This window comes from Vidua chalybeata, chromosome 1 (genome assembly GCF_026979565.1).
Source record: "Vidua chalybeata isolate OUT-0048 chromosome 1, bVidCha1 merged haplotype, whole genome shotgun sequence".
Classification (NCBI taxonomy): Eukaryota; Metazoa; Chordata; class Aves; order Passeriformes; family Viduidae; genus Vidua; species Vidua chalybeata.
The window spans coordinates 9,390,138-9,414,817 of record NC_071530.1 but is presented as its reverse complement, the minus strand read 5'-3'; the positions used below and the strand labels follow the sequence as shown (position 1 = coordinate 9,414,817).

The 24,680-nt window shown below is 37.5% G+C and overlaps 1 protein-coding gene across 1 annotated transcript in view; it reads left to right on the top strand.

Annotated features, from left to right (window-relative positions):
* The window catches only part of PTPRN2 (protein tyrosine phosphatase receptor type N2), a 636,316-nt gene that overhangs the window by 247,018 nt on the left and 364,618 nt on the right, over positions 1 to 24,680 (top strand). Inside the window, exons 7-10 of the mRNA XM_053934893.1 lie at positions 85 to 336; positions 1,683 to 1,723; positions 3,151 to 3,524; positions 21,685 to 21,771. Of these exons, the coding sequence (XP_053790868.1) occupies positions 85 to 336; positions 1,683 to 1,723; positions 3,151 to 3,524; positions 21,685 to 21,771 (754 nt within the window). The remainder of the gene's footprint in view (positions 1 to 84; positions 337 to 1,682; positions 1,724 to 3,150; positions 3,525 to 21,684; positions 21,772 to 24,680) is intronic.

The following is a 24,680-nucleotide window of genomic DNA, read 5'->3' as shown; positions in this document are numbered from 1 at the left end:
TAAATTTTTTAGGAAAAATTAAAGATATAAGCACATGCATTTCATGTATGCAGCTAAATGTGCTCATGTTGTTTTCTGATCCAGAGACACTGATTAAAAATGTATTGAAGGACCTAGAGAAACACCAAGTGAATGTGGAGAATCTCAGCTCAACAGAACTGGATGCAATTGCTGATACCATTGCCACTGCAATCCAAAGTATTGACATTCAGGAAGAAACAGAAAAAAATGCTGGAAAAACTAAAGACAAAACAGAAGCACAAATGAAGAAAGGAGATGCTCAAGGAAGGGGAGAGCTTCAGACTGGGTTAATGGAAAACAGTGTTAATATACCAGGTATTTATTTTAGAAGCTAAGTACAGCAAAAGACAGCTACCCTGATTTTCCTCTATTGCTTCACCTTAGTGGTAGACTTCTAAAAATCAGTTTTAAAGAAGGTGTGAGGGAAAGTTTCTGTATTTCCCGAATGGCTTTGGAATTTTAGATTTTTTTTTCTTTTTACAGCAGGTTCTTCATTTACGAAAAAAAAAATCTGTTTATGAACACTTGGTCTTCAAGCTTCACAAACAAGATAAATCTACACACCCAATTATATTGAAATAAGAATTGCTTTATGTTGTGTGGTCTAATTTCCTATTCTTGAAAATGAGATGTTTAAGCAAAATGATAATAGAAATTATTATATTACAAGATGTATTTCAAAATATACAGAGAAAAAGATATGTTTTACACATAATCATTTTTTAACGTGCCACAGCTACTTGCAGAAGAAAATCTGTGACAAGTTACGGGTATGAACCCACTCATTCCCTTTCCTTCTTAGGGAATAAGAAGCGTTATTATGGTTATTTGTTTCTGTCTGCACACATATTTTCCTGGCGATGCAGATTCAGGAGCCACAGTAATTGCCATTAATGAGTGAATACCACAGTGGAACATAAGTTACTGCTCATCCTTTTTCTATTTTAGGAATGTTGTAATATCTAGTATGCCAGAAATGTGTTCTGTAAGTCATAAAAAATGATTTTAACTGTTTTCATGGTGATATATTGAAATTCTTACTAGCTAGGGATATTCTGGTTATTCTGATTGTCAGATTTTGTTGTAGATTAAAAGGAGCAAACTTGAGGATTTATCTTGAGTCATGCTGAGAAAGATGAAGGCCATTCAGTTCATAAAGCAAAAAGCTATTTGACTGAGGTTAAGGATCTGACTGAATATTATCACTGTAGTTAAACTGTAACATCATTTTGGTGAATGATATATTTTGAAATATTTCATTTTCTTCCACCAAAATTGGTATGAGGGAAATATATATTTCCTTTTCCTTTACCATAAATGTCCATTTAGCAAACTAGAGCCATTTTATTCTGTTTTTTTTTTTTCCTCAGATATTGGTAAACTGATATGATGATTTGACACTTAATTAGCAAAATAACACTATTACATTAGCTCTTGAAGTATTCTGTCTATTGATCTCACATTAATTTGCTATCAAAGTGGGGTTAGAATAACAATAACAAATTATACAGTGCTCCTTACTCTGCTCTTTCAGCTTTGATGTCTCAATGTTTAAATCACGTAAAAAGACCACTGCTAAAAAGCACCCTATGAGAAGTCTTTGTTTTGTATATGATGTTTGCCCTTCATAACTATATATTTGTGCTTTTCATATCCTACAGACAATGGAGTGCATGAAGCCAGTGTGAGAAGTGATAAAGAGGTAGAGTACCAGTATTTTAACAAAAACAGTGTTCTATCTCAGAATATCTGTGTGCAGTGAAAGACAAACTCACATTTCTGAAATATAAGACTTGTTCTAAGTTTTGTGTGGCTATGATTCAGTAACATACATGTTGTTTTAATGCATTGAAATATTAAATGAACATTTATTTAAACCTTAACCAAAATGGGTTTTAAAGTTCAAAAATCAAAATCCCCCTTTCTCTAATTTTGAAATAGACAGAATTTATAACAGATTCACAAAGTTCAGACAAATTCAGGCTTTTTCCTCAAATCATATTTTGAGCATTGAGGTGTTCTTGAAAATGCTTTTCCCCCCTGTTCTTTCATTCTTAATTCTGGGCAACATGAGGTATTTCAAAAGCTCTAGGCATTACATCTCATACCCTAGCTAGTAACATCAAAATTAGCATTTTAATCCAGATTATTTTTACAATATTCCTTCTGAGCTTTGAATCATATCCTATGGACTGCTGTCCAGTATTCAGCCATTTTTGAGGTATATTCATCTTTCTTTTTATCCATTTCATGGAGCATAAAAAATTCAAAGAAATATTTTTTTAAAACTGTGTGAACTATCTACTCTATAAAAAGCTAATACTGCAAGACTCATAAATGGGCAAATACTCTTGTGTTCACAGTAAAATCTCTTTGGTCCTTTTACCAAACAAGGGAAACAGACATAGAGTAGCAGGAGCTTTAAACACCCACATGAAAATCATCAAGGAATGAAGTGCTGTAGTCACAACAGACTTACAGTGGATCTATACAGTGGATGTATAAATTTCTTAGTGACAGTTTTAGTAGGGAATGTTTGAGTAGAGTTTATGGTGACACAGAGCACAAAGTGCCCATTTGCCATCATTTCCTCCCAAATGCTTGGCTGCAATAAAGTTATGTAATGAAACTAACTAATGAATTTTCCAGGCACCTGTTTTGACTTTGGTTCATTTGCTTATTGTTGATTTATTAGACAGATTTTGGTTTTCTGTGATCATATGTTTAGATTGTTGGATCACTCGCATACAATTTGTCACCATTTCTAGAGATGAAGAAGGGAAATGGAATTGGTCAGATAATATCTGTTCCTTTTCTGGTGTTATAACTTGTGAGACCCAAGAGGTATGAAAGTTTCCAGGCCCAAACCAGGAATATTGATGGACATTTCTAAGTTTTCTCCTTTTCATTAACTTATGTAATAGCAAAGTTTCATTTCTGTCAATACTTAGACACACAGACACATGGAAACTACTGGAAAAAATATAGTGGCATAATTTAATGCTCTTTTATTATTACTGAATAAACAGCAAGTTCTTAACACAGTCTAGCAGCTTACAGAAATTAAGAAAATGACCATGCAACAATTGTATGATTAGACTCTACCATAATATTTTTCTTTTAATACAGGAGAACACTGCAAAACTAATTAGATTCTTGAATGAGAATGCATTAGCTGAAAATATTCATAAAGACCTTATTCCTGAAGAACCTACAAAGACAGAAACTAAGAAATCTGAAGAAACTGACCCTTCTTCCTCAGAAGAAACAAATGCTGGTGTGGAAAATGTAAAAAGTGAGACTTTCTCAAGGGAGCTGACAACTGCAAAGAACAGTGAATCTGACTCCAAAGACCCCAGCCAGACCAGCTACTGGATTAAGAATGCTTTAATGCAGGAAGGAAACTCCCATGAAAAGCCTCAGAAAAACACAGGACAAGGCTTACAACTTGAAGTGAAATCTTCTCAGGAGGAAGAATATGGCTATATTGTGACAGTGAAAGAGTAAGTACAATAGCCAATTTGAATGGCATTTTTAACTGGGAAAAGATAAAGTCATTGCACCTAGTGAAATATGAATGTACAAGAGGAAAATGCCACAGGCCTGATTTTTAATACATCTGAAACTGTTTGGAACCTGTTCAGTACTTTGATGAAAACACAAGCAAACAGTTCTGTTTTCTTACAGTTGCCTTTCCTCCCTTGCAGAAGACATTAATTTGTAGGTCTTTTGCTTAGACCTCTCTCTATCTTCTCATGTTCTAGTGACCTTCCAATATGTCAGTAAGTGTGCTTATAGTTAGGATGAGAGCTTTAAATATTTGACTTGAAAGTAGTCTAAATATCAATGCCTGAGTCATTCTTTCAGAAAAACGACACACAATAATACAGCACAGTATTTTCTTCGTTTTGATCTGAAAATAACACATATAGGAATCCAAACATCACATATGCAACTAGTTTAGAAAGAAAGACCTAATGCTTTCAGGTCATGCCACTAATGAATTTGACATTCAATACTATACTTTCAGAAAGGCAACTTTAGCCCCCTAAAGATACACAGTTCATTACAGGATTTGGGATTTTAGAACCATGTAGGCACTTGTACATTCTTTTCCCTTCTGTAGAACAATGTTATATTTTATTAGCAATCCTGACTCCTCTTCTGTGAGAAATTGGGAATTTCTAGGATGAGCTTACAAATCACTGTCCAGCACCATAGAGAAACTGAGGCAGAAATTTCTTTAGCATGTACTGATTCTTTTGACTGTCTTAAACTTATTAATGGGATTGAAGGCAATAGGATTGTGGAGGATTCTTGGTTGTACTATACTGTGTTGCATTGAAATGCATGTGGCACATTAGAAACAGACCAGATATGCAGTGCAGTGGAATACCCTTTAACTGCACCTTTTCATTCCTGCCTAGGAATGTTATGTGAAGCAGTACAAAGTTTTTCCCCAGCTTGGTAGGGCTGGGTTAACAGTTGGACTCAATGATCTTGGAAGTCTTTTCCAACCTAAATAATTCTATGATCCTATGATTCTGCTCAGTGCTATAGCTGACATTTGTGGGGAGACCCATTCCCTATTAGCTTCTGAGGTTTTGCAAGCATGATGCAAAGAGGTATTAGTGCTGCTGCACTGAACTCCATGAAATGCTAGGAAGATGCCAGCATTTAATTGTGCCACAAACCAAAGATAAACATTTCCATCTAATACTTGAAGTAAAGATTTGTGATACTTTAAAGACTTGTCAAAATGGCAGTCTGATTGTCAATGGCAAGAGCAGTGGGTCACTCCTGCTGTGTTTGTCAAGTGACCTTTCAGATGGTTGCAACACTGCAATCCATACTAATCCATATTATCCATCAGTGCTAAGCTTTGGAATGAATTGACACTTTCAGTGTAGAAAATTGTCCAGCAAATCCTCCACTGTGCTGTTTCAGTACTTCATTATTCTGAGAAACCAATCAAAATGGTTATTTACTTTGTTTACTCTCCTCTCTTTCAAAAAATTGCTCTTCTACCACTAGAGTATTAATGTAAGATTTTTTTCTTTCTCAGTCTGATTGCTTTGAAGTGTTTTATTAATTTTAACTCTAAAATTCTAAAGTGATCTTATTTTGTAAAAGTAATCTATGGGATTTTATTTTCATTTGTGTTCTACTTTTGCCATAGTTATAAAGTACCTCTGTTATAGTTGGGATGCATCAGTGTGAGCTCTCTAGTCAGAGAAGTCTTGCCTTTGGACTCTTTCTATTTTCTGAAATTCTAGTTCTTCACATTTGGGAAACTTTTTTTTTTTTTTTTAAGCATGCCAATTCTCCCATTTGTTTGGCAGTATTTGCTCTAAAATGAGGGCCTGGATCCCACAGTCAAAACATTTACACAGTGTTTAGTCTCCTGAGTGTCTCGTGAGGAAACCCAAAGCCTAACTTTCCAGAAAATGTAGTTCTTACCACCTCCAGTAAATCTAAATGTAAGGTGCTGCATGCTCAGCAGTTTAAATAGCCAAGTTGGCATGCAATTTCTCAAATATGAGATTGAATAGCTAGACTTAAATGCACTAAGAAAAATCCTAGTTTGAAAGTTCATCTTTTTCCACTGCTTATCACAGAGTCTTTCAAGCTTCAAAATCAAGTCATGCTTGTCTGAAGCCGTGCTTGGACACCTAGTGCAGAGCATCCTGTCCTGTTTTGTGATTTTATCAGAGGGCTGGTGCTTGAAGTTTTTCATAGGAAGACTAGATCACAGACAGCTCATGGCAGCTCTCTTAGCTTGTGAGCCAACTTCTGGCATTGCTGTGTTACGCATTTCCAGGATGGTTCATGTTTTGTCATATGTTAGCTCTCAATTGCAGAGTAAGATTGTATAGGTTGTAAATCTGTTCCCACCACGTTAACCAAGTTGGATGCTGCATGCAGGGCTCTGTATTTCATTTGGAGGTAGCTGCAATTCTGCTCAGGTGCTGGGAAGAAATGGGGCTTGTGTTCATATATAAAGTTGCTATAGAATATGATTAGTCTGACCCATTTAATGTGCTGAAGGGTTGGGTTAATTACTAATACTTGATATTATTTCTCCACCTTTACAAATGTGATAAATGATACTGCTTTGCATATAATGATTACTTTCCTCAGGATGACATTTGGGTTAGGACCCTGAAGCTGGGTTGTGAAGAAGTCTTGGTTTATTCCTCAGGTTTTCTGTTTTCCTAGGCATATCATTAAATAATTGTATTTTTATGATCTTCATTATTTTTCCCCTACCAGATGGAAACATTTTAATTGCATTTAAAAATTAAATTTAAAATAAATAGGAAAAATTAATCACACTATCTACAGCAATGAAACAGGGCTGATATCATTCTCACTTACTAGATCTTGATGTTTCTTAGAAGCTGAGCATTTATATTCCATGAGGCTTTTCAGCTCTTTTCAGAAAAAAATAACAGAATGTTCTTGTCTTTTAATACATCTATTCAAAAAGAAACACTGATTTGACCTTCTCTGTATATCTCACTGTCCTTTTTGAAATCATCATTCTACTTACAAGTGCACTTTATTAAGGGAAAGAGATTTGTTCATATTCTTCACTTAATTCCTACAACTAGCTTTAAAAATTAAGAGAAATGATAAACACACATAAACCAGAAAATCTATTGCTACTGAAGTCTGTTAAAATCACCAAAGAACAGGACTGCTGTTTAGAAAAAAAGTTCAATGTAAAATTTTTATCTTGATTTTTTACTTCCCTTATATAACTCTTCCCTTGTATAAAGAAGTTCCCTAAGTGTCCATAATTGATTTTAAAGCCAAAGGTTTTGCTTCTGACAACATAGCTTGACCCTCTATCTGAATAATACACAAGGAAAATCCTTTCCTGTGAAATTATCCAGTAGTAACAATTTGGTCTTTGTCTCAGCACCAAAACCTGTAGAGAGACATAATTCTAGAATTTTCTATTGCCAGCTCTTCATGCATAATTATTCATGGTCCCTAGAGTTTTTTAGACATGAAATCTTTTTTCTATCTGTAATTCTCCAGTTTTCTTGTGATTCTTAGAAAGTGACAGAGATCGTATCCCCCATATCACTGCTTCACTGTCTCAATTTTGATATTATATATTCCCATAGGAAAATGATGCTATATGCTTCCTATTCATCCACAAGAAAATAACAGAGAAGCTGTAGTTAATCTGGCTTTGTCACAGAGAGCAATAAATGCTGCCTTTTTTTAATGTGTGTCTTCAGCTTTGTATATTTTTATTATCTGTTATATGCACAGAGATGTGATAATCTGTTCTACTTCAGCTGCCCTTAGCTTTTGTGCTTTCAAATCTGTTGAAATATATTGTGACAGAACATGATTCTCAACCTGCTGATGTAGATAATTTTATAATAGAAGAGTCCTTCCCAGTGTCCATCTTTCCCTCCTCGAAGGGCTTTGCTTTCACACGTTTTCCTCTCTTTTCTTTTGGGACCAGCTCTGCATTTTTACCTCTAGAGGAACATAGAGAAAAAAATTTCTAATTCTCTAATTTTTCTAATTTTCTAATGTGGCTGGTGACCATCCAATCCACTGCATTAAAGGCAAGCATTCGGTCTGGTCCTGATACAGTGGGCAGTTTTGGGAGTGTGCCTGGAGTCCTCAGTAGCACCACAAGAACTCCCTCTGATCTGTATTACTCCACTTAGCTGAACAGGAGTGGCTGCTGGCCTGGTTTCCCAGGCCAGGCATCCCCAGACACTCTAATTCCTCTTTCTGTGCCTCTGTGCTCCTTTAGCATCCTATGTTTGGGTCTTCCATGTCAGGTCTTTGGAAGAGCAGCTGGTTCAGCTCCAGCTCCATCACCTCTCAGTGAGCAGGTTCAGGTCACTCTGCTGAAACTGCAGGCTACAGAACTGCACATGAAATGTGCCCAAACTTAGGATGGGGCTGGGGCTGTGCTTTGTTTTTATAAACAGTGGGAGTTGTTAAAACCCTGAGATGCTGCAGTATCTCACAATAATATATGGTCAGTTCTTCTAGGATATCACAGTGCTTTTAGGGTAATTACCATTCAGGTCATTAGGAAACAGTAATGAATTTTAAACTTTTGAAATGAGTGAGAACAAGAAAGCCAAAGATCAGGATTCCTGGAAATGCAGCATACTGAATCATAGTGCAGTCTATTATCTGACAGTACTTTTTCATCAGTGCTGTTCTGCCCAGTCCTGGGAAGCTCAGGTGTAAAAATGCCATCATTTCATGCCTTTTTTTTTTTTTAATTTCTTAACTCACATTAAATGTATAAAATGTAAATGCTCGACCACTAAAAATTAGAATGAAGTAATTTCATAAATAGAAAATCAGTGAATAAATTTGAACAGAAGTTCTCTGAGCAACCTGTGCCAGAGTCTCAGTAAAGAATCTTCTCCTAACATACAACCTAAATGTATTCTCTTTTAGTTTGAAGCCATTCCTCCTTGTTTTGTCACTACACTTCCTGATGAAGAGCCCCCTCTGGTTTCCCTGTAGGCCCCCTTCAGACTTTGGTAGGCTACTTTGAGGTCCCTATACAACCTTCCATTCTCCAGGCTGAACAACCCCAGCCTCCTCAGCCTGTCATCATAGGGGAGGTGCTTTAGTACCTTTATGAACTAGTATTTGTGTTTCTTCAACTCCTTTTTTTGAACACTGCATTGATGGATATTTTTTGTCATTTTGCATTATAAATTGGTCTGGGCTTTATTCTGTCTTGAAGGAAGATGGAAGGAAGAGAAAGAATGAAAAGTCAAAAGTGCATTAAAATGTGTATCATCATTTGTCCTCAATCATATTTACTAATTACTTGTATGAAAAAGGTAATTTGATATGAAAGAACAGGTTTGCCTTTTAAGGGCTTTTTTGCATCAGTGATTCAGGGTGCATGACAAGTAAACCCTGTAGCTGTTTCCAGCATTCAGCTTAAAATGCATTAGGGAGTACTTTGGTGGGGTCCATTTCAGCCTCAGAAGGGAGGGCAACACAATCATGGCACAGATTATTGCCATTATTTCTGTGCTTCTGCAGGCGACAAAGCATCTGTATGAATTTGTTACTATTAACACAGCTGGGGGTACTGAATGTTTGAAGTAATGCAAGCACAGGCTGGCACAGTGTCACACTTTGATTATAACTCCAGAGAGTTGGTCCTTCTCAACTTCTCTCTCACTCTCCTGTTTCCAGGATGCTGTTATCTCCTCTGACCTTCATAGCCCGACCACTGCCATTGATTTTTAGCAAGTGTCATTTGTGTTACAAATTGGTCTGGACTTGAATCTGTCTGTATTAAGAGGTTTAGATTCACACTTATTGATGGTGGGAAAAGAGGGAAAAAATTACAGAAAGTGGGAATTTGCTGAGCTGTCAAAACAGAAGTAAGCTTAAAAAGGTTTTATGGCTAATATAGCCTTTGAGGAAACAAGCATGAAAAAACCAAAGTGCAGCCCAATGCAATAAAATTGCAGTGCCCTTAAAATGATTACAATAACAGTGCTGTGAAGTCAGGCAGCTCTCAATCCAGTGAATAGTTCTGTGCTTCAAAGTTATTTGAATTCTGGATAAATGTGAACCATTTACAAAATTAATCATTATTTAACTTAATGTAAGACACAGACTATGTTCAAACCAAAATAAATCCATGAAATGCATTCCTTCCCAAAGTCTTTACTGGAGATGTATGCTTCAAGATGTAAGAAATTACACTGAAGCATGGACAAAAAACTCAGACTCAGACAGACAAGGCAGGCTGTTCTAACACCATGGACTTAAAGCATCAGTGCCCAGGACTTTTATTATAGATTATCAGATGAGTTACTCTCAGGGCACTTCCAGACAAGAGAAATAAATACAATTTCAGCATCTAGATTTTTTTTTAGGCTTGGTAGGCTCAGAAAGAATTTAATGGCAATGGTATAAAATTGGTATTAAAAATAGTAGTAGTCCCAGTAGTCCTTGCCATGGCACTTTCCTCCTCTATGCCCTCCAGCGAACCCCTCTAAGGTCTCCCTTTCTTCTCCATTGTATGGATAATATGCATTGTTCTTGTGATGAGTGAGACTTCCTTTGTGTCTAGAAAAAGAGGAGTAGGAGCTGGAGAAGGTTGGATTTGATAGCTTTATACTGGTGGTTGCCAGCCTGATGGGAATGGCAGAGTCATGTCACTGTGTTGCCCTGTCTTTTGCAACAGGCTGTGTGCTACCTGAGGTGGCAGGAGCACTTGCTCCATCCTTGGGGCAGGAATAGATGACACCCTTCTCCATTTATTCCCTCCTCAGGCAAATGTGACATCCTTCCTTTGGATTGTGAGGTGTGTGGCTCAGAAGTTGGCAGTATCCAGGCTTGGTAAATGACCTTTCACATCAGAGAACAGTGGTGTTGGTGTAACTAAGAAGTGCCATGAAGCCAATTTCCAGGAGACAGGAGTCAGTGGGAAGAGGGGAGTGAAAATCTCTAGTGGGACCTTGATAAAGCTGTATCTTTTTGATATAGTACCATCAGCAGCCCTCCCATGCCTCAGTTATTATTGAAATTTGCATACAAGGAGTTTCACATCAATCTATTTCATGAATCAGTAGCTGAGTTTCCCATTATTTTGGTTGTTAAAATATTTACTAATCTTAGCAGAGGAAAAAAAAAGAGAAAAAAGAAAAAAAAATAGGGAAATCCAAAAGAATTAATTGTATCTGTAAAATAAAATGTTCCCTAGTGTTGTTTACAGCTTCTCTGAGATGGAGAAGTGCTGTGATCACAGCCTCTGGGACCACATTGATGATAAGCTGCTATTTAAAGCCACACAATTTAAGTCTTGGCTATTTGTATGTGAGGGCCACTGAGCCTGGGCCTCCAGGAGGCAGTGCCAGGGACCCTCTCTTCTCCTTTGTGGCAGCACCACACATGGAAGGCCCTCAGGTCTGCAGCATCTTCTGCTGAGATACATCAGACGCTCCTGGGAGAAAAGCTGCTGTCACAGCAAAACCACAAGTTGTACCTACCCTTCAAATCAACAGGACATAAATGGGATGCTCTTCACACTGACTCTAAGGAGAGTGAGTCACAGAGCAAGGGGCAGGGTGTCACTGTGGATTAAGAGCTGGTTATGAGATAGAAGAGAAAGATTTGTCATGAACTGCTGCTCCTCAGCGTGTACAGAGATTAGTGGTACCCCATCGGCAAATTGTCTCTGTTAAGAAGAACTATGGAGGATTTAGAAAAATTCCAGATGGATTTAAATACATTGAGGGATTAAAGAGTACAATGGTAGATGAGATTCAGCTGGAATAAGTGTGACAGAATAATAGACATTAACAAAAATAATACTTTGTGGGGGGGAAAGAAAGAAAAAGCAAAGTTATTCTTTAAACTCATCATAGTCTGTGCTCTGAGGCTGTAAAAATTTGAAGAAAAGATTTGTTATATCTATATATATGAATCCTGCTCTTCATATGGTGGCACATATTTTCAGACTTGAAAATTTAAAAGAAAGTATGCAAATCTTGAAGTCAGCGGCCCATTTCCCAACACTTCTAAAACACAAACTAGTGTAATATGTATCACTGAGGTCAAGAGTTCAGGAGGAGATCTTTTTTTAAAAGACAGATTTTTCTAATTGCTAAGGAGATACATAATCACATTAACTAATTGTTTGTAGAATTATAACCATAATCTTATTTATTTTCAGAAGGAATCCTCTTGCTGCAGGGGATAAGGCAAGAGGAATTCATTTCTGATATCTGTCTGTTCTTGGCCTAGGCTACAGTGCACATGTGACACATGGAAAGTGCTTGACTGATGCTATTTTTAAACACAAGGTTCATGTGTTTCATGAGGATCATGTGAGGTAAACGTGGCACCATTCCTGCCCTCTGGAGTCAGAGAATGAATCAGACTGATTTTTTCATGCATAATATTCTCATTTATTAGGTCAGGTGTTCCTAGTACTCCTGGGATAGAATATCTGTGTTTTGCTACTTTTTGGCTGGGTTTTGGACAAGTACCTGAATAATGGCAATTTCATAGACACCCTTTCATCATTTAGGTTTTCCCGCAGGGAACTGAGGAAATACTACTTTTTGAATACTGTTACTGAATACCTCTCTTAATGTCTTTCCATCTTTCTTTCTTGATTATTAGTGGTGTAAACATAACAGTGCCCAAGCAAAAATAAAAAGAAAAAAAAAAGAAAACTAAAGAACTAATGTTCATTAGAAACTAAAGTTTATTGTTTGTCAAAGCACTGTTTTTCTCAGGATGGATGGATTCTTAGGTGGTCCTTACAGAGGCAGATCCCAGCTGACCACTTCTCTTGCCCTCCTGCAGAATTTTTCCAGAATTATCTTGGACTTTATTTCCTAGCACTTACTTTTGGGCTATCCTGTATTTAGTGCTAGTTTTAGAAAATCAGGCAATAGCATGTCCGAGGTGGTCTAAAATAACCTCCAGTGGTGGCTGGTGGCTGCTGCTGAGAACTGACTCATGGTCTGGGGTTCACATGCACTGCTGGGAATGTGTTTCCTTCAGCATGGCTCTTCTCACTCCTTGATCCCAGCAGCAGGAACTGGAAATTGCTTTCCTGCTCTTTATCCTTTTCTCTTGACTGCTTTTAGCAGGCAAAGCAATCATGGCTGGTGTGCACTAGCCCCTTGCCCATGGGCAGGCAGTGCCCAGGTCCTGGCATTCTGGCTGCTCCGCTTTTCCTTGCCAAGCAGTGCACTGAGAGGGGAGATAGGATGGGAAAGAAGCCAAGCCTGACTGGTGCACGAAGGTGGATGGTTAAAAATGCAGAAGTTACCTGTTCAACACTCCTCCTCTACTGAATTTCATATTTTGTGTTTATTAGAGCAAGTAGTAAACAGTTCCTAGCACACCTGTAAGTCATTTTACAGAAGCTCTGAAATCTCACACACCTCAGAATCTCATCACTCAGCCTCAGCCCTGTCACAGACATTCCTGCTCTTTTCCAGGCATGGAGGAAGGATGGCAGCTTGGCTGAAGCTGGCCAGGCTGTCCCTCCCAACTTCCCACCAGCAGGGATTTTGCTTGCACCAGTCAAAGTCCATACTGCTGCCAAATGGTGTTAGCAGCCAGAGAAAACTGGTCCTCAACATTATTCATCCTAAAGACAGACTCCTTATTTGACTCTCTAATGCATTCCATATGGTATTCCAGACTCATATTTCTGAACTTTGATTTTTCTTTTTTTAGGTTTAGCTTTTTATCTTCAATACTAAGGAGACTGTGCTACATATTAAGAAAGTGATACCGTTATAGACTGTTGCTCAGTGACAGGAAGCTGATTTGATGTCATTCAAAACAAAGATATTACTGAGAAATGGCCAGGTGGAACTTCCTTAAATAATTATTTTAAACTTTGAAATTCATCTTTCTTAAAAATCAGTATTTAAAAAGATTAGAGGGGAAAAAATTACTCTCAGTAATTTTACTGAGTAAGAATTACTCCCAGTTCTCAGATCAGTAGTAAAAAAAAATCTGAAATGTAAAAAAAAATCCTATTTGTGTCCACGAAGAGAATGACTGTTAAAAAATCTTAAATATAAACACTCAAAATAAATATAGTGGTAGGCAGGACCAAGAAAATTGGTTTTCAGATCAAAACTCAGATTAGCTCCTACAGTAAAGTACCACCACAGGAAGCCATGGATCTTTGGTGAACTCATGCAGGCAGGTCTTCTGGTAGACTTTTTTTTTTTGCTAACAAGTGAATCTGTGGGATAAAGAACCAAATGAGAAAGAATCTTACAATTCTAACCCAACACTTTGACCTGCAGGGCATAATCTGTGTGTAGCTCCCATTGTTTAATAAAAGTTGATTACTGAAATTAAATTCTTCGACAGATTTCATCCATTCAGCTTCTGTTTTCAAGAGCTTTGGATATGTGTCTTTTTCCCCATGTGTTTAATATCTTTTCCCTTTAAGGCACATTTCTAGGTGTAAAGCTGAAATGTGGTTATTTCAGGATTTAGAGTGAAAGCCAGTGCCTCATTTAGGTACCAAACTGCTGGATGCTGCACATATTCCCCAAGGACATCATCCACTTCATTTCACATCATGGAGCTTCTTGAGAGACAGGTGGAGACATACCCACATGGGGAGGTTAGACACCTTCTTTCCTCCTCTGATTAGAAGGGACCTTTGAAGACTCCAGAAGACAGCCCAGACTGCAAAATATCTCCCTGTTTCACTGAGACATGCCAAACAAGTAGGATGTTCAGGGATCCAGCGTGCCTAGTGCTGCTCTGCTGACAGGCACTGTGTCTAGGATCCTCTGTCTGTCTTCTGCTTGTTACTGTGCGGCTTGGAAAGTGAAGCAAGAGATGGAAGAGACCTTACTGAAGTTGGTCTGAGCAGTTTTAACTCCCACATGCTGGAAGAGTGCTCTATGCACCAGAAATGAGAAATAACACTGTCCATTGTCCTCTTGATGGCTCAGTGGTTTGTCTTCAGGCCTAGAAGCAGCCGAGAAAGATAAAATGCACAGAAGAGGACCTGACTCTTAACTTGCAGCACTCAGGAGTAAGGAAGGCTGCTGGTCCAACCTTAGTTTTTTGAGCATGTGTGCATTGAAAATGGTTTTAAAGTCAGCATAAGTCTGAATAAAATGTCTCCTTCCCAAAAGTCTTAGATGCTGATTTCAAGCTCTGCTTCATTCTCTGATTTAGATGTGTATTAAATACTATTCAAGCTGAGCTCAGGTGTAGCCAAACTTTTGAAGATTCTCCACTGGACATAAACGGAGTGTCCATGCCACTGTGCTTGAGTTTGGACAGCAAAAGGGGCTGGGTGTGAGTGGCACTTACCTGCCCAGAAAATACACTTACTGCTGGGAGGATACTGTAGTTAAGCATTCAGGCAACTTTGAGTCTAAAAAGAAATGCCTTGCAATTTTATTGTAGTGCTCATCACTCTTGAAAATGGGCAAACTGGCCATCATTGCCTGTGTTCTGATCTAAGCAAATTTTGGGTGGATTGAACCCTACCTTACTTGAGATTTTACTGGGGATTAGACTGACATTTAGGTTTAAAGAGTGCAATTCCCAATGTCAGGGCCATTTCTGTACTGTATATTATTCTTCATTTTTGCAGAAAATGATTCAATTGAATTAATCTGACAGGGCTGACTGGATGTCCATCATGGTGCTGCATTAAATTGCTAGACAGAGTATTGGAAGGGCACTAGGTACAGTCTGGTAAAGACAATACATAATTTGAATGATGGCACTAAGGGAGCATTTCTGAGTTCAGTAAGTGGTTTTCCAATGGCACTTGGCAATTGGGAGGAGGAAAAGCAAGTGAGAGCAACTGCTTGTGAGACTGATATAACCTCAGCATAACACTAAACTAGATGTTGTTCTCCTTGGGCTGAGAGCAGGCTTGGCAAACGCCAGCAATCAAGCCATCTGTATAACTGCATCAGATTTCTTGCTACCAAAATGGTTCAATTTATGGGATTGTTTTGACAGGCATGTTGGGAAATACAGAACATATAGTTTTTATCATTGTTTACTTCTGTTTTCCCTCTTGTTCCCTTTGACATTGCCCACTGGCTTATATTAAGAGTTTGAGCTCCATTTCTCTCAGCATGCAGAGCTGGCCATGCTGCTAGTGTCCCCACAGAACTCCTCCTGTGCCTTAATTTACATGTTTCCTTTCTGTTCTTTAACCAGGAGGGGAAACTTTGAGCCTTGAATGCATAAATCATTAGGTCCAGGTCAAAAATAGGCCATTATTCAAAATGTTTGTTCTCACTCATCAGATTTGTACTTAATCTTGGGAATTTCTTGAAAACGTGGAATCCATTTGTAACATCGTTCAGAGAATTGGAGCATGAAGCTGAACTGGTTCTGAGATCAGCATCCAATATTCAAAACTGCTTTTCTGTTAAAGTGATCTAAATGGCCATTCATGAGGCAAGTCTGGTCCATAAGACTAGTGTCCTACTCTATTTGCCCACAGCAGGCCTTTAACAAGACTTCTAACTCACCAGTGAGGCAGAAGTTAACTTCACTGGGGTCAGGGTGCTCCAAATATGCTCTAAAATCAGCAAGATGCACTCTCAAGCCAGTCAGAGGCCCTGTGCTAGCAGAGTTTGGAAGAAATTTTTTGGTAGGGGGAATAAGTGAAGTTTTTAAGTTAATTTGCAGGTGGTGTGGTATTTGCTGCTACATCTCCTTCATATTTAGTGGGGAGTGGTATATACAGCCAACAGTGTTGGAGCTTCTGCTGTTCGATCCAGAACGGATGCAAGTCAAATAATAACATTATTGTCTTTTACATAACAATACCAGGCAGCTGACAAGGAAAGTTGGTGTAATTGCCTTCATTTTATAGACAGTGGAATTGCAGATAAGAAGATGTCTTGACTGGGATAACTTGATAGACCTCTCCTAGATTAAGACATATTCTGTTCCTCATTAGTTACTTATTTAGCTACAGGTATTCTCTCATTTATGTATAAAATCACTGAAGACAGTGGGATTGTTTAGACAGACAAAAAAAAAAAAAAAGGCTAGCATTACTATACATTTTGTTTCTGGAACTGAGGAGAAACTCAATTAATGGGATTGTTCTAAGTTGTGCCAACTTCCTGGGAGCAGATTTTAAAAATTACTTCTCATCACTGCATTTTTCTTGTAAATCGAAAAGTTAAATCGTAATAGTCAATAGCAGGGGAAGATTATAATTCAGTGCTCTTTTATTTAAATTACCTCTGTAAGTGGATTGTTCCTTAAAATATTTCTGTTTTGAGCTTCCTCACTGGGAGGGACCTAGACACTGGAAGATACAAAATCTTATTTTCACCAGACAATCTAATTTTCTGGTATTCAATGTCCAGTACACTTTGTGGAAACACTTTGACAATTACATAAAGTTGGGCTTCCAAATCCACTCTTGAGCATTTAAATGGATTGCACTAATTTTCAGAAGTGCTCAACAGCTCACATTAAAGTTACAAGATATTTATTCCTGGGCTTTCATTTCAGATTCATCTCTAAATAAAATAGCTTTATAGGCTAGATCCTGCCTTTTTTTGGTTTGGCTGTTTGTTTGGTTTGGTTTGGTTTGTTTTTCTGGGGCTTTTTTGGTTTGTTTTGGTTTTTTTTGTGTGTATTAGACAAAACTCCTGATGAACTTATAGGGAGCTGATTGGCTCAGGATTATTTTAGGTCAACCAAGTAGATCTGAATTGGATGATTTATTTTTGATGTGATTTAACTGGATACAGAAGTTTTCATTACTATGTCATGATGTTAAATGATGACATCAGAGTCTTGAACTGAGCTGGGGAGTCATTTCATCTGAAGGGATAATGCAGTACTACCATATAATATTGGCTATTTTTAGCAGAGATATAAGCCATATTCTCCAGGAGGTATAATAATCAAGAGCCCTGTCCTGAAAAGTGAGATAAAACAAAAGCAATAGTGAAATATTTTGCAGATGAGACTCTGAAAGACTTTGAAACTATATCTATCAATCTATGCATCTTTATAAACCCCAGAGGAAATATTTATATTTCATTCTCCACTTATTTATTCATTGTCATTAGTGTGTCAAAGTTATTCTACCAATAATATGAGATAGAGATTGGCATCTGAGTGAGACAGAGTTCTGCTACTGATGCAGTAGGGTCTGAATCTATCAACTAAAAAAATAACAATTAGGGTAGCACTCACAAATAGAGATGGTATTAGAAGATAAAGCAATGGAAGGAAGTACATTATACATGAATTTTATATACTTTCTGACTCTCTTTTCATCTTAAGAGAACTGGAGATGAAAACCTAAAAAGGACCTCAAAAGAATTATTTTAAACAGTGAGATGTATCACATTTTCTTTTAGCTGCTGTTATTAATTACCTTGAAGGAAGGTGCAAAAGAGAAATCTACAGCAAATGGAATGAGAGCACAGGTAGGAAACCCAAAGTAAGCACTGTCTCGAGCTGGCAACATCTATATCATCTGCAAAAAGGTGTTTTGCCATCCAGCAGTTGACTCTTCCTAAGACCAAAATCTAGCCCAAAGGTGATCAGAAACCTTCAAGGCAATCAAAAAAAGTAGTGGTAAAATCAAATCATAGGATCATAGGATATCCTGAGTGGGAAGGGACCCATGAGGATCACTGAAGTCCAATTCCTGCCCCTGCACAGGACATCCCAAAAATCACATTATGTGCCCAAGAATATTGTCCAAACACTTCTTGAACTCTGCTGAGAGTGCTGTAAGATGGGGGCCTGTTCCAGTGGCCATCAATGCAGAAACCATTCATTTTCCTGGACATAGAAGGGGTTGGCCAGCCTCAAGAGAACTTGGTAAATGTAAATAGCATCCATGAGAGGTCCTTTTTCTGCTCTTTTTTTTTTACCAGCTCATGCTTTGTATCTCTGAGGCCTATCTAAAGTATTATTTCTCTCTTAAGGATTCACTGTTACTGGTGTACTGAAATGCCTTATCACACACTCCTGGGAAAAAATGCATTGAGTTGGACCTGTCTTGGCCCTGGAATGTGAGGGGCCACAGCCCAGGGACTCCCTCTGTGCTGTACTGCTTGGAGTGCCAGCAAGGCCCAGCACCAAAGGAGTTCCCAGATCCCCACTGGGAGCTGCAGTGACCATCTTGACTGACCAGACAAAGCGGTGTGAACCCTACCCACATTTTTTCTCTAAGTCTTTGGCCTTGATAAAATATTTCAGTTGTCAGGGTTGTCTGAGAGCCTTCTTCTGAGAACTTCAGTCTAGAGTGTCTATTTGTGCCTTATCTCAACACTTATTTTTTGTCTTTCTTGGTTTGTCTTAACACTTCCTGTTCAATTAATTCCATAGATGTTGAACCCTCACAGTCAACAGACAAAACATATTTCTAAGAAAGACCCTACTCCCTAATACAGAAACTGAATTGAGCAGGCTGAAAACTAAGCATAGTATGTGAAAGATCACAAATATCATCTGTTCTACAAGTATTGAGTGCTTGCACTGAGAATGAGAGGGAGGGCTATGGATGGGAGAACAGGTGATGTTTGAAAGATTGTTCTTGTCAAAGCCTGAAATCAGATGGGTGATGTTGGTGAACAGTGCTATTGCAAGGTAGGTCAGTTTGGTTAGCGCTCTGCTGGTGGAAATGATGTGATTCTCTCCTTGTAAACAAAGTTAAAGGCAATCACCATATAAACCATGCAACAATGAGCAAAATGAAACACTAAAGAAAAGCAAAGCATTAATTGAGCATGGAAAATCATGGCCTGGCATTTTTAGAGAAAGGTTTTGAATAGTCTACTGTCCTATAACACAGCTATCATAGAACTGTAATAAACAGTACTAGATTGTATCAGTGCTGGCAAGTTGGAAAAATTGAATTGGAAAATATCGTGATTGTAATCATTCTTAATGGGAATCCTCAAATGTGACTGTGGGATCAATAATAGTATTGGTACCATAGAATGCTCATCCTGCAGCTTTCCTGAGCTATTATGAATGATAATTTCTTAGCCTATCAAACTGCATCTGAGTTTGTGAACCTTTGTGTTTGAGTTTGATATTGCATGAGAGTTACTAAGACTGCTCTTGGATGCTCAGGCTTGCAAAACAATGGCCTTCCTGCACCATTTTCTCACCCATTTCCCCTCCAGCATTATTACTGGTTTGTAGCATTTAAATGCTCTGATTATACCCCCCATTTACTGCTGCTGCAGCATATCTTGGTTTTGAATCTGGGGAATGCTTTTTGAGGGGAGTAGGGAGGGGTAAGCTGGAAGTAGGATGTTGAGCTTTGCAAGTGAGGTTTTAACCTTTGGTTAAAAAGCAGCACCAATGGACACAGCAGCCTTTGCCTGCATCAGACTTGCTCTTACAGTAAAAGCCCACTTGCTGACACTAATCATTTCTGTAAAATTTAAGCCAACCTCTTTGGGAGAAAAGATTTAATTAACACATAAACCCCAGAGTAACTATGACAATCTGCTTTCACAGTGATGAGAATAATCACATTTCTATCCACTGTCAGTCCTTGAAATATAACAGTTTTATGAATAATCTATAGTACATTTTTCCCCCTTACACAATCAATCAGATTCTTTTGTTACTTTTCACACAAGAACATTTCTGTCTTAGAAATCTAGAAAATCTGTATATTTATCTGGTGCCTTGAGGGGCTACCTCTGGTTGTGTGACAGGAGGTCTCTTGAGCATTTTGGGCTAGTAGCATGAAGGGAGGCTGAGCAATTCCATCCTAACCAAGATCCATATGAGATATCCCATTATTTAAATAGAGGTGCCCTTAGGGCAGTGCATGCAGAAACCAGTGAAAAAAGAAATCCACAACCAAAAAAGAAAACCAACCAAAACCCAACCCCCCCGTGTTCATTGTAGACAATAAATAAAATAGTGGCAATGAATTACCATGATGTAAAATTAGATTAAAAAGCTTCAATTCTGAAATACAAATAGTGACCTTTGAAAAAAGCTTTGAATAAAAAGTTTTTCCCTTAGTCCAGTTTAAAAGATTATGTCTAATACTACATGGTTTTTTTTGACACCTTCTTCTCCTACTTATTATAAATCCTTGAAGGAACAAATACAGAACCTTTTATTTCCTGTGGGTTAATCTCAGCAAAGTTGTTTCTGCTTTACCGTGGCATAAGTTAGATATGCTTGTAAGGTATAATTTTATGGTCTTTGGGGCTTTAACAGTGTTGAGTATAAATCTAAGATCAAAATTTAGACAGAGAATGCTGTCTCTGTTGTTTTCACTGGACACTGTTTTATAATTTCTGCATCTTTTTTCTGTCTTAATACTTTTTTATTTGGTTCCACAGTACTGAACAACTAAGCAAAGTAGGGTCTGTATATTAGGGATGGAATGTTCTTAATACATCTTTAGAGTTGTATCAGCTCTAATAACCTGAAATTTTTGCAAATATAAATTTTGCATCTGGATAAGTGCTTTTTAAAATGATAGCAGTCATATTGTGTTAGGCTTGATTGCAACCTGTTTTCTAAATTAAAAAATGTAAATGTGGCATTGACGAAGGTTAAAAAGATTTAAAGGGGTCTCTGTCAGCAGTGTATGCACACACTAAACTAAATCCTGTGTATCTAATCAGTGTCCTCAGGACTGTGTGTCTTGCTCCATTGTTTACTTTCAAATCTATAATAATTTTATATCCTTTCACTGGGCAAAGATTCATTTTAAAATCTAATGAATTTAAAAATATGCTTTTCACTTGTCCATTTGATACCGAGCCTGCAATTTGACTTTCATTGTTTGTTTCCCTCCTTGTCTTGTCAATCCTTTTCTTTCTTTCTGTCCTTTTACTTTATTACATTTTTTATTGAGGACTGAGATGAACTGGTTGCTGCATCATGGGCCCATTACACTTCCTAACAATTCCATTTGCACCTTATTGTTTGTCTTATTGCTGGAAAATTCAGGTGATTCATCATGCCTGAAGAAGCACCTGATCCCAATTCCCTTGATATCACGATCACTATGTGACAGGAATACAGTTAGTGGTGGCTTTCAGACTCAAAGAGGCCAAGGTGATAACTCTTTTGGGACCTTTAGCCTCTCAAGTATTGATGAGTTCCATTTTTTTAATGCTCTGTTTTCTTGCTCCCTTTCAACAGCCCCCTGAGTGTGGAAAAGGGCTTGGAGTTAATAAAGGAAGTGGCAGATCTCCTGAAGCTGCAGATGAGTGTCTTCGATGATGTCAAGTATGTACATGGGATTTTCTCCTTTTTTATTTTATTGGATGTCTCATTATTTTTGAATAGTTTGTCTCACAAGGAAATATCTGCTCCTTACTGTCAAAATTAAGGAGAACAGGCAAGAGGGAAAAAAAGAATATTGATGATCTTTGTAACATTCCCTACACATGGGAACAAATGATTTGGAGAAAATTATAAAGAATGAAATTTTTTTCTTCTTTCATAGGGAAAAATAATCTGTTCCAAATGCCATAAAAATATCACCAACTTTATTTAACAGTTTCTAGGTAAGGCAAGTCTTCTGAAGGGTCATTTTACCCAGCATTGCCAGGGGGAAAAAAAGACATCAGAGATGGATAAAAACTTGGGTGACTGGCTTTGAGTCTGGCATATAGCACACTAGGTCATGCTTTTTGGTCAGCTACTTGTTTAACAAGTCACAGGGAGTTCAGCTGTGCTGAGCACTGGTTTTCCTCCTATGATTCATGCAGATGAATGCTGCATGTTAATCTCATGAACTAGGAGGTTATGATCTGCCATGTCTAGTGAAGAGTTTTAGACTGAGGATTTTCTGAAGGCATTTTGGTAGAAACAGGCACTTCACAAAACTTCATCCTCTCTGCATAAAACAGAAGGAGTTTGATGTAAAGGTAATTGAAAAGAAGGGTCAGCTGTGGGAGGGTTTTGAGAAAAGAAGTCACATCTTGGGCATCAGGAAATAACTGATGTCTGGGTAGCATCCAGCTCCTGCCTGTGTTTCAGAAGGTTTGGGACTACTTGCCTTGGCCCATGAGTTGGGTTACTTGAAGTGCAGCATCTTTCTCAGCCTCACCTGTGCTGCCATCAGCTACTGTTTGATCTTCATTTACAGAATAGAATTAATTGTTTAATTTTTTTTTTAATCATAGTCTGATGATGTCTCGTCTTTAGTGGAAGTGTTTATTTTTGATTGTAAATGAAAAAAAATTTACCCCTTCTATAACTGTATTTGTATGGAGAAATTGACTACTGGTGAGAAAATCTTTTCAGAAACCTGGAAAATACCAGGCATATTGGCTTTAGTTATTGAGAAGGAAAATATTCCCATATTTTGTTTGTTTTCATTAATTTCTTTTAGTTGTATTTCATGAAATACATTTTTTATGAATAATGAGTTTTTAAATTGAAAAAAAAAAAGAAATTCTATTATCTTTCTTGTAAAGAGAATTTGTACCCTTGACTTTGAACACTTGCAGATAAGGTCTATTGCACATTTAAAGGAGAAATCCCATGGAACAATTTCTCTGCTGAATCAGTGGGTTCAGCTTCATTAACTTCATTTATTTACAGTACAAGAGCACTTTCACCTACCTTTCTAATTTTTAATATAAAGCCTTTTGGTTATTTTTTATCAGTTGATAAATCACAACACATTGCAGTTGATAGGCTGCAGACTTGTTCTCTAATGAAAAATATCCTTCCAGTGGTACAGCCAGCTGTGATTGACCTTTCTTTTAATGCGTAGAATTAGCTGCTTATTTTGCATCTATTAATATGCAGTCACATGACTGTACTGAAAATATTTGTATGGTTAGTACCTTAAAAGTGTGGTATGAATTACAGGAAGTCCAAACAAGACTGAGCATTCTTTCTATCCATACAATGTTTTTATCAGTCTTTGCCTTTTTAAAAATCTGTAAGTCTGTGAAGAGTTATCTTAAATCTCAAATTCGTGAAGAATTCATCCATAGTAAATATTCTTTGTTCAAGAGAATGAGATGCTTTGACTTAAGTTAAACCCATAAAGTACTAAAGGAAGGTGGAGCTGACCAGTAGATAAAGGAGTAGTAGAAGCTTTAGACAAAGGCCTTGCCAAAAAAAGAGTTAACACTTTTTGGATTTATTTTCTTGCCATTGCACCACTATCAGTGGAAAAAATGTATGAATTTGAATACTCTGGTTAGCTTCTCTGTGGCCTCATAGAGAGGGGTTCCAGGAAAAACCTGATGTCATGTCATAGTCACCACTGACATATCAGGAAATATGCTTCTTACTTGGGCTAAGGCATCATGGGTGATTTATTTTATTTCACTGGCGGCTAAAAGTATCCTCTTCTTAAAGATTCATTTTATTTTGTAAAAATGGGAAGTTATGTAGAAAAAACTATCAGTCAGCCTGGGGAAAGAGGAGTTATGAAAGGGGTGAGAATTTGTCATACTAGACTACTTTAACTCTGACCTGAGTATTTGCTTGGTCTGGAATTCTCAGTTCTCTCTTTCATGTCCAAGAATTCCCAGTGGTTAGAAAGTAACAGTGTAGACTTGGATTCTTGGATTTTTTTAGATCATTGCAAACATTTCAGAGTAATGACATTAATGAGAATCACAGGGTTAATTTGAGAGTATAGACAAAGTCATCACATTAAATAGGAATAGTGCAAGAACTGAGGCGAGAGGGCAAGTGATGAGTCCCTTTTAAGTTCTTTAAATTCTCAGTTACCAGTTTATAGTCCTTTCCTATGAAAAAACAAAACAAACAAACAAACAATTAAAAACCCACAGAAAACCCCCACAAAACCAAAAGAAAACCAAACAGAGAAAATTTTAAGGAAATGCTTTACTAATAAATTACTGCTTTTGGTTAGTTTTGTCTGCAAATATCTTTCACTCTTCCTATATTTATAGTTTTTCCCTGTGCTTTGGAGTTAGGTAAGTGAACAATTGCTTTTGCTATGGATAGGAATCCAACACCCTGTGTTAGCTCTTGCTTAGCTGGTGCTTGGTAGTAATCAGCTTATTTTATCTTCTGTCTTTCACAGAAGATGAAATTTATGTCTGCCAACTTTAAGGATAGACTTCAGTTCATAGGATATCCCCAGGCTTGTCTTCCAAAGCATTCAGTCCATCTCTACAGCTGATTTGTTGTCAAGTTCACAT